The sequence below is a fragment of the Drosophila eugracilis genome, unplaced genomic scaffold, assembly GCF_018153835.1.
Source record: "Drosophila eugracilis isolate 14026-0451.02 unplaced genomic scaffold, ASM1815383v1 contig_2136, whole genome shotgun sequence".
Taxonomy (NCBI): domain Eukaryota; kingdom Metazoa; phylum Arthropoda; class Insecta; order Diptera; family Drosophilidae; genus Drosophila; species Drosophila eugracilis.
In genome coordinates this window covers 147,158-164,686 of record NW_024573018.1, presented here as the reverse complement: position 1 = coordinate 164,686, position 17,529 = coordinate 147,158, and the positions used below count along the sequence as shown (strand labels likewise).

Genomic DNA, 17,529 nt, shown 5'->3' with positions numbered 1-17,529 from the left:
TGGCCTCCAACCGGTCCTCTGGCAGGGGACCCTTTTCGGGCTGAGTTGATCGTGCTCTACGTTGCACTTGCTCACCACCCACCGTAGCAGCCTCCTTAAGTTCGTAATCCAGAAATTCTGCCGGATCGCTCCGATTGTTGCCTCCGTGTTTTGGTGGCACATCTTCTCGTGGTGATACTGCACGATCATCTCCGCCAATGCCTGCTCGTGAGATAGTATGATCGGCCGACATGCACGCCTTACAGTGCACACACGTCGCGACGTCGATCCTTCCGCTGGCTCGCATTACTCCGTGCCGTACCAGTGCGCACTCATCACAGAGCACTCCAACGACGTCAGTCCGTGATCCTCTCCACCGTGTCGTAGTCCACGACACGCATGCGGTGCTCCTCACCAGTCGATTGTAGCTAGAGAATCTCTGCAGAGATATGAAGTTTACCATAACCAAGGCAAACTCACATTTCATTTCCTCTTCGTCGGTCGTCGGAATCCACCCTGGCATCATATGCCACGTTTTCGGCAGGCCGAAATCCATTTCCACTGGGACGCCTCCGTGGATTCCAAGATCTCTGCCACCCGGTTACCGACGAACTGCTTGTATCTCCGGTGGGTGCTGCTTATCCAGTGCAACACAGTCTTAGAGTCCGTCCATAATACGCATCTGCTGATCGCCACACCGTGCTCCTGCTGGACGGTGTCCTTCAGTCCCGTGCCCAATACTGCTGCTTAAAGTTCCAGTCGCGGGATCGACATAGTCCTCATCGGAGCGTATTTCGTCTTGGAGCTTATGAAATGCGCCTGCACGTCTCCAATAGGCCGCTGCTGCGAACGCCGACTTACTGGAGTCCACGAAGGTGTGCAGCTGTAGCATCCGCACGCGTCCACCGCCAAAGTAGTAGCGTGGCAGCTCAGGAATCCAATCAGGTCAAACGTGGAAATGACCAGGCTTAGGAACTCCCTCTTGGTAGGGACGCGTTCCCCTGTCATCACGCTTCTCGGGACTCGATGGTATTTGACGGCGTACTTGAAGTCGTCTGTAGCCGGCTCCCAGTACATTCCTAATAAACTTCTCCTCAGCTTCGGTCCATTTGACGCTAGTGATGGATTCAAGTGGGTTCAATGCTCTGATCACACTTGCCGAAATGAAAGTGAATCGCGTAATGGAAAGAAGCTATCTTCTTCACTGGTGAAACTGTCGACGTAGTCGTCCACGTAGTGGTATTCCTTAATAGCCAGGGCTGCTCGCGGATCCGTGCTGCTGTACTGCGAGGCACCGTACTCCACAGGTACCTCTGGGCACACCTGTCCTGTGGCTGCATCAATACCTGATGAAACATCTCCTTGATGTCTGCACAAACCCCAACTGCTCCTTCCCGAAAATAGAAGAGCACCGCTGGGAGGCCTTTCATTAGCGCTGAATTAAGGGAAACGCCGTTCACCTTGGCAGTCGCGTCGAAGACCAGTCGGATTATTCCAGGTTTGTTCGGGTTTTCCACCCCGAAGTGCGGCAGGTGCCATAACTTGCCTTCCTGGAACCTCTGGGCTTCCTGGGGCTACAGTCGTCGTGCGTATTCCTTCTTGACGTAATCGTTCATTATGCCCTTATAGGCCGCGCGAAGTCCAAATCGCGCCTCATTTTTCCCTCGATGTTGACGAGTCTCTTGAGCGTCATATTGTAGCTCTCCAGCCATAGCAGCCCGGTCTCATATCGTCGTCCTACTCCCTTAGTCGTCTCCTCCAGGATACTAAGGGCACGTGCATCGACGCCATCTGCGACTGTCAGCGCCAGCTCCACTCCTCCAGCTGCGACTGGCTGTGCCGGCATTACTCCGAAATTCTCTACCTCGAAATGCATTCGCCTTCACTGCCTTAAAATTCTTTCGGCTTTAGGCTCTGCATCGGAATGTTCAAGTTAGCCACTCCGTACGCGTTCTTCAGCTTATGGCACTCTGGCTTGCCCGCTGCACTGATCTGCAGGCTGACCACTTTCGTATGCTCTTTGGCAGATTTCCCACCAAACCACTGCACGTTCAATTGGCGACTCTAGCCTTTCAGGTTCAGGGTGCGGATGAGTTCGTCGTCAATGAGCGTGACAGACGATCTTTCATCCAGCTTAAGTGTCGACCTGCGTATTCTCCCCATACAGCGTCACGGGTAGAATCCGGAATAGTATGTGGCATCAAATCGAATAAACGCAGCTCAGGTTTCGATGCGGCAATTCCTGGCGGACACACGTTGATCGCCTTTCATCCTGCTCACGCCCCGCGCCTATAACTGCGGCTGACGTAGGACGGCTCCTCTCGTTGGAATCCACTGGTCTTGGCATTCCTATCCGTTTGCTGCTGTCTCTGTGCAGCCGTTGCTCTTGACTGCTTCTGCCTCCATCTGCAACTGGCGGCCGTCTGGGATGTCTAGGTGACTCGTGGAGAAGGTAGTGATGCCTCCATAACAGCTTCTACGTTGCTGGGATGGATGAGCAACGACTTCACTGTCTCGCAGTCCTCGCCCTTTAGGGCTTTCACTACCCTCTGGTTGTTTTCCAATTGGATGCACTGGTAGGCTGCCGTTGTCTCCGTGAACGCGAACACGAATATTCGCCATTTCTCTGGCTGACCCTCAAATTCGAGAAGATCAGGAAATCTACGTGGCGTCCATCCAGGTATGCTCGCCCAAATTATGTGTCGGCTCCCGTGGCGGGAGAACATAATCAATTTCAGGCTGTGCTGTGGCGGTAACACAACACGGAGAATAGCCAGCTGTTGTTGTTGTACAAGTCCGTGTGACAGGTTGCCAGTTTGCCCAACGGCTGCCAAGCGTCCTCACCAAATTTCCACTCAGTTGTGGCGGCAAATTTGCACTCAATTGCGCCGGCAACTGCTCATCGAAAGATGACGTCACTCCAAGCTCTAGTTGAAGATTGTCACTCATTATATGCCTGGGCAGGTTCTAATTGCAGCATTCCACTCAAGCACCGCTCACTATAACGCCGCGTATCCCGGTTCCAACGGAATCCCTGGAGGCCTCTGCTTATCCTTCAGTTGCTCAGCTCCAATTCTTAATGTTCGGTCCTTTCCATTAGGGCCGCCACTTTTACAGTCGTGGAGTCCGTAATCTGCACCGTTGCATCGGGCTGCAAGTTACTTGCCTGGCGGCTGTTCCACTTTCCTCGGAGTCTGTGGCCGATCACTAGAAACCCTCGCAGAGCTGACCTTGTTGTCAGTTGCTGTGACTGTGGTGGTCGCAATGGCGGGAACACCCGAGACATCCACTCTGGGGCTCCGTCAGGGCGAGTGCTTCGTTGCATCTCGCAGAGTTCGAATTAAAGATAATGTCGCCGCTTGGCCGATCACGGGGAACAAACGCTGGACTATAGTTGGAGTTCGTTTGTATGCGTGTTGGCGTGGGTGTGTGCGTTGTTTTATTCTGAAAGAATTACAATAGGTACTTAACTCTTATATTAACTTAATTAGCATACTGCAGTTTCTCTTCCCTCTCTTTGTGATGGCGCAAATCGGTCTAAATGATCCGCCAATGTATCGTTTGCCTTTACCCGATTCTAGTGAGGCCGAATAACATAAACTAAAAATACCAGACTTCATATAATACAGACTTCGACAATCGGCGCTAAGTTTCAACTTGACTAACTATCGATAGCCCTAATCCGTTCCCCGACATTCCCACCCCCGTGAAGCAGCCGCATTCACCACGTCCAGGACAACTAGCTTCGAAGCGGGACGCATTGTCATGGCTCGATCGTTAGTCCGCACTCCCGCTCGACGAGGTACTCTATCTCTCCCGGTGAACAACTCTTCCACGACGCCTCGTATCCACTCCATTCGTGGCATGGCTGGATCACAGATGAACACCAGGTCTCCTCGACGAATGGGCTTGACGTGCTTGCACCATTTCTCCATGCGCACAAGAGTCGACAGGTACTCATGCACCCATCGCTTTCAAAATCGGTCCCGCATCATCCTCGCTATGCGCCACTGCTTCCTGGTAGCGCATCTCACGGACTCCTGTACTGTCCTGTCTTCCATGGAAAGAACTGGGACATCGGGTGCTCCCTTCAGCAAATCGTTGGGTGTCAGTGGAGCCTCCTGCTTCACCGCCACTGGTAGATGAGTAACCGGACGAGAATTCACTATGCTCTTCGCTTTAAAGAGGAGGTTCTCCAGTACGTGCTAATTGGGCGCGAGTTCCTTCATCGTGTGCGCCAGCACCTTCTTCACACACTGCACCATCCTTTCCCAGACGCCACCCTCAGCTGGGTTCGCCGGGCAATTGAAGATCCATTCGACTCCTTTAGACGACAGCTCGCCCTGGATCTGTACAGGCTCGAACACTTCGCTGAATCTCTTGGCCTCGCGGTCGGCTCCAACGAAGTTCTTTCCATTTTCGCTCCCAATCCTGACGACGGTTTCACGTCGGCTCATGAATTTCCTTATAGCGATTATGTAGAAATCGGTGGGCAAATCATGAAGAAATCATATCCAAGTGGATAGCTCTTGTGGTCAGTCAAGTAAACAGTACCACCCACCTCTTCTCCGTGCGACGTCCAACCGTCACAAATAGCGGTCCAAAATAGTCCAATCTGGCAGGGGACCCTTCTCGGGCTGAGTTGATCGTGCTCTTCGCAGCTTACAAACGTTGCACTTGCTCACCACCCTCCGTAGCAGCCTCCGTTAGTTCGTAATCCAGAAATTCTGCCGGATTGCTCCGATTGTTGCCTCCGTGTTTTGGTGGCACATCACGCCAATGCCTGCTCGTGAGGCAGTATGATCGGCCGACATGCGCTGGATGGCACACACGTCGCGACGTCGATCCCTCCGCTGGCTCGCATTACTCCATCCTCGCCGAAGTATGGCGGCCGGCTGCCCTTGGCTTGCGATTGCCGTACCAGTGCGCACTCATCATCAGCGCACTCCAACGACGTCAGTCCGTGATCCTCTCCACCGTATCGTAGTCCACGACACACATGCGGTGCTCCTGGCTCCTGGTCGATTGTAGCTGGAGAATCTCTGCAGAGATATGAAGTTTACCATAACCAAGGCAAACTCACATTTCATTCCCTCTTCGTCGGTCGTCGGAGGAGTCCATCCTTCCCTCGATCTTGGCCAGCTCTCCTCTGGTCCTCGTAGAAATGGTGGACCACTTAGCCATCGGGATTCGATGCTCAGGTCCACGGTCTTGCGCTGCCTTCTCGCGTCATTTGCCACGTTTTCGGCAGACGGAATCCATTTCCACTGGGACGCCTCCGTGGATTGCAAGATCTCTGTCACCCGGTTACCGACGAACTGCTTGTATCTCCGGCGGGTGCTGCTTATCCAGTGCAACACAGTCTTAGAGTCCGTCCATAATACGCAGTTGCTGATCGCCACACCGTGCTCCTGCTTGACGGTGTCCTTCAGTCTCGTGCCCAATACTGCTGCTTGAAGTTCCAGTCGCGGGATCGACATAGTCCTCATCGAAGCGCATTTCTTGGAGCATATGAAATGCGCCTGCACATCTCCAATAGGCCGCTGCTGCGAACGCCGACTTACTGGAGACCACGAAGATGTGCAGCTGTAGCATCCGCACGCGTCCACCGCCAAAGTAGTAGCGTGGATATCAGAACTCTTCGATTTTGCTCATTCCTTGCCGCCTGTCCTCAAAGGCTGCGGCAAAATTATCTGGTAGTGGCTCGTCCCAGTTGACTCCTCTCCGCCAAAACTCCCTCATTAACAATTTGGCAGTCACCATGTAGCAGCTCAGGAATCCAATCGGGTCAAACATGGAAATGACCAGGCTTAGGAACTCCCTCTTGGTAGGGACGCGTTCCCCTGTCATCACGCTTCTCGGGACTCGATGATATTTGACGCCGAACTTGAAGTCGTCTGTAGCCGGCTCCCAGTACATTCCTAATAAACTTCTCCTCAGCTTCCGTCCATTTGACGCTAGTGATGGATTCAAGTGGGTTCAATGCTCTGATCACACTTGCCGAAATAGAAGTGACTCGACACAAGTCAAAACCTGCATCTGCATGAATTTCTCTCACCCGTGTCGTAATGGAAAGAAGCTATCTTCTTCACTGGTGAAACTGTCGACGTAGTCGTCCACGTAGTGGTATTCCTTAATAGCCAGGGCTGCTCGCGGATCCGTGCTGCTGTACTGCGAGGCACCGTACTCAACAGGTACCTCTGGGCACATCTGTCCTGTGGCTGCATCAATACCTGATGAAACATCTCCTTGATGTCTGCACAAACCCCAACTGCTCCTTCCCGAAAATAGAAGAGCACCGCTGGGAGGGGCTTGTAGCGCTGTGGGCCGTTCATAAGCGCTGAATTAAGGGAAACGCCGTTCACCTTGGCAGCCGCGTCGAAGACCAGCCGGATTATTCCAGGTTTGTTCGGGTTTTCCACCCCGAAGTGCGGCAGGTGCCATAACTTGCCTTCCTGGAATCTCTGGGCTTCCTGGGGCTACAGTCGTCGTGCGTATTCCTTCTTGACGTAATCGTCCATTATGCCCTTATAGGCCGCGCGAAGTCCAAATCGCGCCGCATTTTTCCCTCGATGTGGACGAGTCTCTTGAGCGCCATATTGTAGCTCTCCAGCCATAGCAGCCCGGTCTCATATCGTCGTCCTACTCCCTTAGTCGTCTCCTCCAGGATACTCAGGGCCTGTCTGCCCAATCCCTGCCCTGTCTGCGACTGTCAGCGCCAGCTCCACTCCGCCAGCTGCGACTGGCTGTGCCGGCATTACTCCGAAATTCTCTATCTCGAAATAGTCGCTGACCATCATCTCTGGAACTCTGGAGCGGTGACCTCGCCTTTCCGTTCACCTGTCCATACACCACCCATCCAAGTGCGGTGGCTGCTGCAAATGGTCCTCCAGATCCATAGCTTGTTATAAGGGGTTCAATTAGGATCCTTGGCGTCGCATTGTTGTATGGCTTCACAGGTAGACTCTTCTCTTCCTGCAGAACCGGGACATGTGTCCGGCCTCCAGGCACGAGAAGCATAACCTCACCTTCCTCGCAGACTAGATCCGCGTCGTTGTAGAAACGCTGTTGAACTCCTTGCAGTCCCTGATCTGGTGTTGTCCCTCCCATATAGGGCAACATCTGGGGCGGTCGGCATACCGCTCCTCCTTGCGAACACTATTCGCGTGTAGGATCCTTCGCTTCAGATGCTCCTTGGCTCCAGCGTCCGTGACAGTGCACACCAGTCTTGCGAATTCATGAAGCCATTCGCTCAGGTGCATCACTGTCGGAAACGGCTGTATCGTGACCGCGTGCTTAGCCCAGTCCAACCTCTTGCTGAGGGTTGGGTTCTCTATGTGCTGGTTGCCGATCGTGGTTGACTGCAGGAACGCTGACAGGTTGCTCACCTTCGTCGCGAACGGCAGGATCCTTGCGATGTTGGCCTCCTGAATTGGCTGCACATCGCGCACGCTATCTAGTTGCCTAGATTCGGACGTCCATACCGGAATCGAAGCTGCTCCATAACAGCTTCTACGTTGCTGGGAAGGTTGAGCAACTTTCACTACCCTCTGGTTATTTTCCAATTGGGTGCACTGGTAGGCTGCCGTTGTCTCCGTGAACGCGCTCACGAATATTGGCTATTTCTCTGGCTGACCCTCAAATTCGGGAAGATCAGGCAATCTACGTGGCGTCCATCCAGGTATGCTCGCCGTCGCCACACCAAATGATGACCACCCAAATTATGTGTCGGCTCCCGTGGCGGGTGAACATAACCAAGTTCAGGATGTGCCGTGGCGGTAACACAACACGGAGAATAGCCAACTGTTGTTCTTCACCAGCTCCGATTCTAAATGTGCGATCCTTTCCATTAGGGCCGCCACTTCTACAGTCGTGGAGTCCGTAATCTGCACCGTTGCATCGGGCTGCAAGTTACTTGCCGCTTTTCTGGCGGCGTTCCACTTTCCTCGGAGTCAGTCTGCAGAGCTGGCCTGGTTGTCAGTTGCTGTGACTATGGTGGTCGCAGTGGCGGGAACACCCGAGACATCCAGTCTGGGGCTCCGTCAGGGCGAGTGCTTCGTTGCAGCTCGCAGAGTTCGAATTAAAGATAATGTCGCCGCTTGGCCGATCACGGGGAACAAACGCTGGACTATAGTTGGAGTTCGTTTGTATGCGTGTTGGCGTGGGTGTGTGCGTTGTTTTATTCTGAAAGAATTACAATAGGTACTTAACTCTTATATTAACTTAATTAGCATACTGCAGTTTCTCTTCCCTCTCTTTGTGATGGCGCAAATCGGTCTAAATGATCCGCCAATGTATCGTTTGCCTTTACCCGATTCTAGTGAGGCCGAATAACATAAACTAAAAATACCAGACTTCATATAATACAGACTTCGACGATCGGCGCTAAGTTTCAACTTGACTAACTATCGATAGCCCTAATCCGTTCCCCGACATTCCCACCCCCGTGAAGCAGCCGCATTCACCACGTCCAGGACAACTAGCTTCGAAGCGGGACGCATTGTCATGGCTCGATCGTTAGTCCGCACTCCCGCTCGACGAGGTACTCTATCTCTCCCGGTGAACAACTCTTCCACGACGCCTCGTATCCACTCCATTCGTGGCATGGCTGGATCACAGATGAACACCAGGTCTCCTCGACGAATGGGCTTGACGTGCTTGCACCATTTCTCCATGCGCACAAGAGTCGACAGGTACTCATGCACCCATCGCTTTCAAAATCGGTCCCGCATCATCCTCGCTATGCGCCACTGCTTCCTGGTAGCGCATCTCACGGACTCCTGTACTGTCCTGTCTTCCATGGAAAGAACTGGGACATCGGGTGCTCCCTTCAGCAAATCGTTGGGTGTCAGTGGAGCCTCCTGCTTCACCGCCACTGGTAGATGAGTAACCGGACGAGAATTCACTATGCTCTTCGCTTTAAAGAAGAGGTTCTCCAGTACGTGCTCCTTGGGCGCGAGTTCCTTCATCGTGTGCGCCAGCACCTTCTTCACACACTGCACCATCCTTTCCCAGATGCCACCCTCAGCTGGGTTCGCCGGGCAATTGCAGATCTATTCGACTCCTTTAGAGGACAGCTCGCCCTGGAAATGTACAGGCTCCAACACTTCGCTGAATCTCTTGGCCTCGCGGTCGGCTCCAACGATCCTGACGACGGTTCCACGTCGGCTCATGAATTTCCTTATAGCGATTATGTAGAAATCGGTGGGCAAATCATGAGTCATCTCCAAGTGGATAGCTCTTGTGGTCAGTCAAGTACAACCCACCTCTTCTCCGTGCGACGTCCAACCGTCACAAATAGCGGTCCAAAATAGTCCAATCCATTAAACTTAAAGGGCCATCCGTTGGCCTCCAGCCGGTCCTCTGACAGGGGACCCTTCTCGGGCTGAGTTGATCGTGCTCTTCGCAGCTTACAAACGTTGCACTTACTCACCACCCTCCGTAGCAGCCTCCGTAAGTTCGTAATACAGAACTTCTGCCGGATCGCTCCGATTGTTGTCTCCGTGTTTTGGTGGCACATCTTCTCGTGGTGATGCTGCACAATCATCTCCGCCAATGCCTCCTCGTGAGACAGTATGATCGGCCGACATGCGCTGTATGGCACATACGTCGCGACGTCGATCCCTCCGCTGGCTCGCATTACTCCATCCTCGCCGAAGTATGGGGACAGTCCATGCAGTCGGCTGCCCTTGGCGGCTTTCCTTGGCTGTCCTCAGCAAATTCTGCGATTGCCGTACCAGTGCGCACTCATCATCAGCGCACTCCAACGACGTCAGTCCGTGATCCTCTCCACCGTATCGTAGTCCACGACACACATGCGGTGCTCCTCGCCAGTCGATTATATCTGGAGAATCTCTGCAGAGATATGAAGTTTCCCATAACCAAGGCAAACTCACATTTCATTTCCTCTTCGTCGGTCGTCGGAAGAATCCATCCTTCCCTCGATCTTGGCCAGCTCTCCTCTGGTCCTCGTAGAAATGGTGGACCGATGCTCAGGTCCACGGCCTTGCGCGGCTTTCTCGCGTCATCTGCCACGTTTTCGGCAGACGGAATCCATTTCCACTGGGACGCCTCCGTGGATTCCAAGATCTCTGTCACCCGGTTACCGACGAGCTGCTTGTATCTCCGTTGGGTGCTGCTTATCCAGTGCAACACAGTCTTAGAGTCCGTCCATAATACGCAGTTGCTGATCGCCACACCGTGCTCCTGCTTGACGGTGTCCTTCTGTCTCGTGCCCAATGCTGCTGCTTGAAGTTCCAGTCGCGGGATCGGCATAGTCCTCATCGAAGCGCATGAGAGCTTATGAAATGCGCCTGCACGTCTCCAATAGGCCGCTGCTGGGAACGCCGACTGACTGGAGTCCACGAAGATGTGCAGCTGTGGCATCCGCACGCTTCTACCGCCAAAGAAGTAGCGTGGATATCAGAACTCTTCGATTTTGCTCATTCCTTGCCGCCAGTCCTCAAAGGCTGCGACCAAATTATCTGGTAGTGGCTCGTCCCAGTTGACTCCTCTCCGCCAAAACTCCCTCATTAACAATTTGGCAGTCACCATGTAGCAGCTCAGAAATCCAATCGGGTCAAACGTGGAAATGACCAGGCTTAGGAACTCCCTCTTGGTAGGGACGCGTTCCCCTGTCATCACGCTTCTCGGGACTCGATGATATTTGACGCCGAACTTGAAGTCGTCTGTAGCCGGCTGCCAGTACATTCCTAATAAACTTCTCCTCAGCTTCGGTCTATTTGACGCTAGTGATGGATTCAAGTGGGTTCAATGCTCTGATCACACTTGCCGAAATGGAAGTGAATCGACACAAGTCAAAACCTGCATCTGCATGAATTTCCCTCACCCGTGTCCAAATGGAAAGAAGCTATCTTCTTCACTGGTGAAACTGTCGACGTAGTCGTCCACGTAGTGGTATTCCTTAATAGCTGTTCGCGGATCCGTGCTGCTGTACTGCGAGGCACCACACTCCACAGGTACCTCTGGGCACATCTGTTCTGTGGCTACATCAATAAATGATGAAACATCTCCTTGATGTCTGCACAAACCCCAACTGCTCCTTCCCGAAAATAGAAGAGCACCGCTGGGAAGGGCTTGTAGCGCTGTGGGCCTTTCATTAGCGCTGAATTAAGGGAAACGCCATTCACCTTGGCAGCCGCGTCGAAGACCAGCCGGATTATTCCACGTCTGTTCGGGTTTTCCACCCCGAAGTGCGGCAGGTGCCATAACTTGCCTTCCTGGAATCTCTGGGCTTCCTGGGGCTACAGTCGTCGTGCGTACCCCTTCTTGACGTAATCGTCCATTATGCCCTTATAGGCCGCGCGAAGTCCAAATCGCGACGCATTTTTCCCTCGATGTTGACGAGTCTCTTGAGCGCCGTTTTGTAGCTCTCCGGACATAGCAGCCCGGTCTCATATCGTCGTCCTACTCCATTAGTCGTCTCCTCCAGGATACTCAGGGCCCGTGCGTCGTCGCCATCTGCGACTGTCAGCGCCAGCTCCACTCCGCCAGCTGCGACTGGCTGTGCCGGCATTACTCCGAAATTTTCTAACTCGAAATAGTCGCTGACCATCATCTCTGGACCTCTGGAGCGGTGACCTCGCCTTTCCGTACACTGGTCCATACACCACCCATCCAAGTGCGGTGGCTGCTGCAAATGGTCCTCCAGATCCATAGCTTCTTGTTCTAAGGGGTCCAATTAGGATCCTTGGCGTCGCATTATTGTACGGCTTCACAGGTAGACGTGCATTCGCCTTCACTGCCTTTAAATTCTTTCGGCTTCAGGCTCTGCATCGGAATGTTCAAGTTAGCCACTCCGTACACGTTCTTCAGCCCATGGCGCTTTGGCTTGCCCGCTGCACTGATCTGCAGGCTGACCACTTTCGTATGCTCTTTGGCAGATTTCCCACCAAACCACTGCACGTTCAATTGGCGACTCTAGCCTTTCAGGTTCAGGGTGCGGATGAGTTCGTCGTCAAAGAGCGTGACAGACGATCTTTCATCCAGCATAAGTGTCGACCTGCGTATTCTCCCCATACAGCGTCACGGGTAGAGTCCGGAATAGTAGGTGGCATCAAATCGAATGAACGCAGCTCAGGTTTCGATGCGGCAATTCCTGGCGGTCACACGTTGATCGCCTTTCATCCTGCTCACGCCCCGCGTCTATAACTGCGGCTGACGTAGGACGGCTCCTCTCGTTGGAATCCACAGGTCTTGGCATTCCTATCCGTTTGCTGCTGTCTCTGTGCAGCAGTTGGTCTTGCTTCTCTGATCCCTTCTACAGATCCGCGTCGTTGTAGAAGCGCTGTTGAACTCCTTGCAGTCCCTGATCTGGTGTTGTCCCTCGTATATAGGGCAACATCTAGGGCGGTCGGCATACCGCTCCTCTTCGCTCCTTCGCTTCGGATGCTCCTTGGCTCCAGCGTCCGTGACAGTGCACACCAGTCTTGCGAATTCATGAAGCCATTCGCTCAGGTGCATCACTGTCGGAAACGGCTGTATCGTGACCGCGTGCTTAGCCCAGTCCAACCTCTTTCTCAGGGTGGGGTTTCCTAGGTGCTGGTTGCCGATCGTGGTTGACTGCAGGAACGCTGACAGGTTGCTCACCTTCGTCGCGAACGGCAGGATCCTTGCGATGTTGGCCTCCTGAATTGGCTGCACATCGCGCACGCTATCTAGTTGGCTAGATTCGGACGTCCATACCGGAATCGAAGCTGCTCCATAACAGCTTCTACGTTGCTGGGATGGATGAGCAACGACTTCACTGTCTCGCAGTCCTCGCCCTTTAGGGCTTTTACTACCCTCTGGTTATTTTCCAATTGGGTGCACTGGTAGGCTGCCGTTGTCTCCGTGAACGCGCTCACGAATATAGGCTATTTCTCTGGCTGACCCTCAAATTCGGGAAGATCAGGCAATCTACTTTGCGTCCATCCAGGTATGCTTGCCGTCGCCACACCAAATGATGACCACCCAAATTATGTGTCGGCTCCCGTGGCGGGTGAACATAACCCAGTTCAGGCTGTGCCGTGGCGGTAACACAACACGGAGAATAGCCAACTGTTGTTGTTGTACAAGTCCGTGTGCCCAATAGCCGCCAAGCGTACTCACCAAATTTCCAATCAATTGTGGCGGCAAGTTTGCATTCAATTGCGCCAACTACTGCTCATCGAAAGACGGCGTTACTCCAAGCTCTAGTTGCAGATTGTCACTCATAACTTGCCTGGGCAGGTTCTCATTGCAGCATTCCACTCAAGCACCGCTCGCTCCAACGCCGCGTATCCCGATTCCAACGGGATCAATGGCGTCCTCTGCTTGTCCTTCACTTGTCCTTGCCTTCACCAGCTCCGATTCTAAATGTGCGATCCTTTCCATTAGGGCCGCCACTTCTACAGTCGTGGAGTCCGTAATCTGCACCGTTGCATCGGGCTGCAAGTTACTTGCCGCTTTTCTGGCGGCGTTCCACTTTCCTCGGAGTCAGTCTGCCTGGTTGTCAGTTGCTGTGACTATGGTGGTCGCAGTGGCGGGAACACCCGAGACATCCAGTCTGGGGCTCCGTCAGGGCGAGTGCTTCGTTGCATCTCGCAGAGTGCGAATTAAAGATAATGTCGCCGCCTGGCGGATCACGGGAAATGCCTTGGAACAAACGCTGGACAATAGTTGGAGTTCGTTTTTATGCGTTTTGGCGTGGGTGTGTGCGTTGTTTTATTGAAAGAATTACAATAGGTACTTAACTCGTACATTAACTTAATTAGCCTACCGCAGTTTCTCTCCCCTCTTTGTGATGGCGCAAATCGGTCTAAATGATCCGCCAAAATATCGTTTCCATTTACCCGATTCTAGTGAGGCCGAATAAAAAAACTAAAAATACCAGACTTCATATAATAATGACTTCGACGTTCGGCGCTAAGTTTGAACTTGACTAACTATCGATAGCTCTAATTTTTGCAATGTTTAATTTAATTGAGCAGAGCCGAGACATCAAATTTTATTTTCGGAATGAAAATTCTGGTGCGGAATCGCTGAAGACGTTGCGAAATGCGTTTGGTGATTCTACCAAGTTGCAAAAAAATGATGCTGATATGTAAGTGATACGACTTCAAAGTGGGTAGGCAACGTGTTTATGAAGCGTTCCGGACAATCATCGACGTCAACAGAGGACCAACAAGTCAATGAAGTGGATAAATCCGTCTCTTAAAAGTTGATTAATAAAATAATATCGGCCCAAAAACGAGTGTTAGGGGACCGCAGAGGAGCTAGTTTTCCACCGACATAAGCTATTTATGCGTAGACAAGTTCTTAAAACTTGACGTAGTACAACCATTAGCGTCATGATTATTCGCGGACTATTGATCGAAATATAAGGATTAAATTCGGAATCTTTATTGATTAAAAGCCAATCTATCATACACATAACAAATGCCCCCAACTTAATAGCAGCTGCAATGGGGAAGGGTGTATAGTAGTGTAAAAAGATGGCTTCAAAAAAATGTACCTGTACAGTCTAAGACGTTTTACGTCCAATATTAGAATACAGTAAAACGCTTAACTTGTCTACAGAAAAAATACCACTAGATAAAATACATTTATGATCAAAGGAAAGCCCGACAGGTAGTGTTAACTATATGATAAAAACTGTACCTAAAATATAACAGAATATTAATACAGAATATTTAAACGGTAATATATTTTCATAAACTCGTCCGTCACGTTTTAGTTTCGAAAAAGTTTAGTCACATTAAACAATCAAATAACTTTACCGATTTCCAAAGCATTTTAGATCATACGATTAAAATATCTGATTTATTTATTTAATCGCATATGTGGAGGATAAAATTCAAAATACATTGTTTGCTTTAATAGAATACCATTTTAGGTATGTCGATCAAAGGATTTATCGGGTATCCCCGATTTAAAAAAAAATAAATCAAAGTGAGTCATAGAGAAAACATAACAAACTAGAAATCATTTAATAAATAGATCATTTATAAAAAAAAATCATAAGTCGGAACGGAATTCAATTATTGAAATACACAAACCGATGCCCATAGTAAAACTTGCTAAATAAAGCTCCCGGAAGTCCAATAGTTAATCTTATGACAATATAACAGTATGGGTACTAAAAAAATGTTTTAGAAGCCTTGCATTTATTTGCAACACCCTTCATAATTATTTAAAAAAGATTTGGCAATCACCTGACAGTTTACCGATTATAATTAAAGCATATACTACATTACATTATAAATGGTTAATACATTCTCTTTTTGTTTAAACAATATTTTTATTTATTTAATCACGAAACGGAAAGTTATGATGCACACCGCAGTTTATATTTTGTAGTAACTCATAAGCTAAGCGCTGGGTCAGACACTGATAGTGCGGAAAACATTAAAGCCACTGTGAGCTGTAGAAAAAAGTACACCCGGCAGTTGAGCGTGCCAGTGTAGCTCTTTAATCTCGTTCTGGCCCTGGTGAATAAAAAGTAGTTGGGGTGGCAACTTGCTAAGCTTATCTTCGTTATCGGAAGGGGTCTGCTTCTGATCGGTGTCTTCCTCCACAGCCAAGTCCCATAATGCAATCTGGTTGTCGTCGCCACCTGAGGCCAGGACCGTTGCTTCGCTGGGACTCCACTCTACTGTTGTAATGTGGTCCGTGTGGTGTTTAAAAGTAGCGATAGGCGTTTGATTCCGAAACTGACGTAGATCCCAAATGTGAAGAAAGCCGTCGTCACCGCCACTAGCTATAAATGGCTCAGTGCGATTCCACGAAATTACGTTTACATCGCTCTTGTGAGCGTCCTGGCAAGTCAGCATGCAGGCTTTCTGTGGCGCCGTTCGACAGTCCCAAATTCGAATGGTTTTGTCCACCGAGCATGAGGCGAGCACGTTGCGCTCATTTGGACTCCATTGCAGATCCTCAACAGACTGTGAGTGACCTACCAGCGGTCGTTGGTCCACATTCCAGGTACCGCCCTCCATCAGATTCCACACGTGGATGTCCCTCCTACAGTCACCTGTGGCCAGTACACCCTCCACACAGGGATTCCAGTCCACGGCAAAACCCTCTTGGTGGTGTCCAGCGAAGGTAAATTCCGGACACATATCATTCTGTTCGTACTTATTTTCATCCAAGGTCTGCAGAGGGTAAGTTAGGTTCCAGATGTTGACGCGCCCAAGCTCGCTCCAGGAGGCAGCGTATACACTGCTGCCCAGACAACGGACACGAACACGATTAACACATCCTTGGTGTTTAATCAACGAACAGGTCATCTGCGGCTTCTTAAGTTCTATTCTATTCTCCACGTCGTCCTGGTCGTCATCCAACTCATCCTCATCTTCGCTGTCATTGTCCTGCGTCTTGTTCAGGTTGCTCATCCTCAGCACAATAAGGTTGTTGACGTGAGTTTGGGAAGCTTGCGTACCGGCCACGATGTAAGCGGTCAACGGGAACGATTCCCGCCCTGTGCCCAACACGTCGGGAATGATATCAAAACTCAGGCAGGGAGCTCCCAAGGAAGCCTGATGCAGCATAATGTATGCACTCTCATCACAAACCAGTTCCTCATCCACGGCAAGTTTGGTTCCGGGAAGATAGACCTCCTTTGACCTTTTGTTCTCGGAATAAACGTCCTCCGCTTCACTATCAGAACCTATATCACTCTGTGTGTCCTCCGGCTCCACTACCTCCATGGTGAGGTTTTCGTGTTCATCGGCCATGGCGTTTGATTATCCGTAAAAATATGCTTGCAAAGTAATTCAAGCACATGTAGTTCAAAATTTAAAGTGACCGTACATATTTTAGCTAAATATCAATTCAAATTCCTAAGATCCCACTAGCATTTACTTGTTTCACCATTTCCGTCAAGCTAGTGTCGGTGTCTTGGTGATGATGACGGAATGAGTAAAAATGAAACATGGGTTTTTTCTATTTATATATTTTTGCTATACTAACATAAACTCAAATAAAGCAATTTAGTGAAGGTATTAACGAAACGGACATTGTTTTTAACTTCTTAACATCACTAACAGTATTGACAGTATTGATTAATCTAGGGTTGTCGAATATTTTTAAAATATCGTATCGATGATATTTTTTTATCAAAAAATATGATGATAATATTTTTAAAAATCACCGAAAAATATCGATATATTTGATATTTTTGATATTTTTGAATGAAACAATTTTTTTTGCATAATAAAAAATAAACATGTTTTATAAATTTATAAATTTTTTAATTATTATTTTAACTAAAGCAAATTTAACACTAAACCCAATTTGCGGAATTTAAAGAATTTAAAAATACTCTTTGTTTGATGTGTATGTCGGTCATTCTGCTTCTAGCGTCGCTAAAAATTAAAACAAATGAATATATTGTATTTCTTGTATATTTCATTGAAATTGGAATTTCATTAGAACCCATAGACGCACATACTCATACACACACATGCCTTACATACATACATACATACCTTCTTTTGCGCGCATTTTGCAAAAACTTCGCTATGCTTATTGCGCAAGTGCGACGACAGATTCGATGTGTTTCCGCTGGTC

At 50.0% G+C, this 17,529-nt stretch overlaps 1 protein-coding gene across 1 annotated transcript; it reads right to left on the bottom strand.

The window, feature by feature from the left end:
* Window positions 1-15,106: 15,106 nt before the first annotated feature.
* On the bottom strand, window positions 15,107-16,775 carry LOC108113666 (glutamate-rich WD repeat-containing protein 1). The gene has a single exon (XM_017224342.2). It carries the CDS (start codon window positions 16,692-16,694, stop codon window positions 15,342-15,344), a length of 1,353 nt encoding a protein of 450 aa, XP_017079831.2. The 5' UTR covers window positions 16,695-16,775; the 3' UTR covers window positions 15,107-15,341.
* Between the last annotated feature and the right edge of the window lie 754 nt (window positions 16,776-17,529).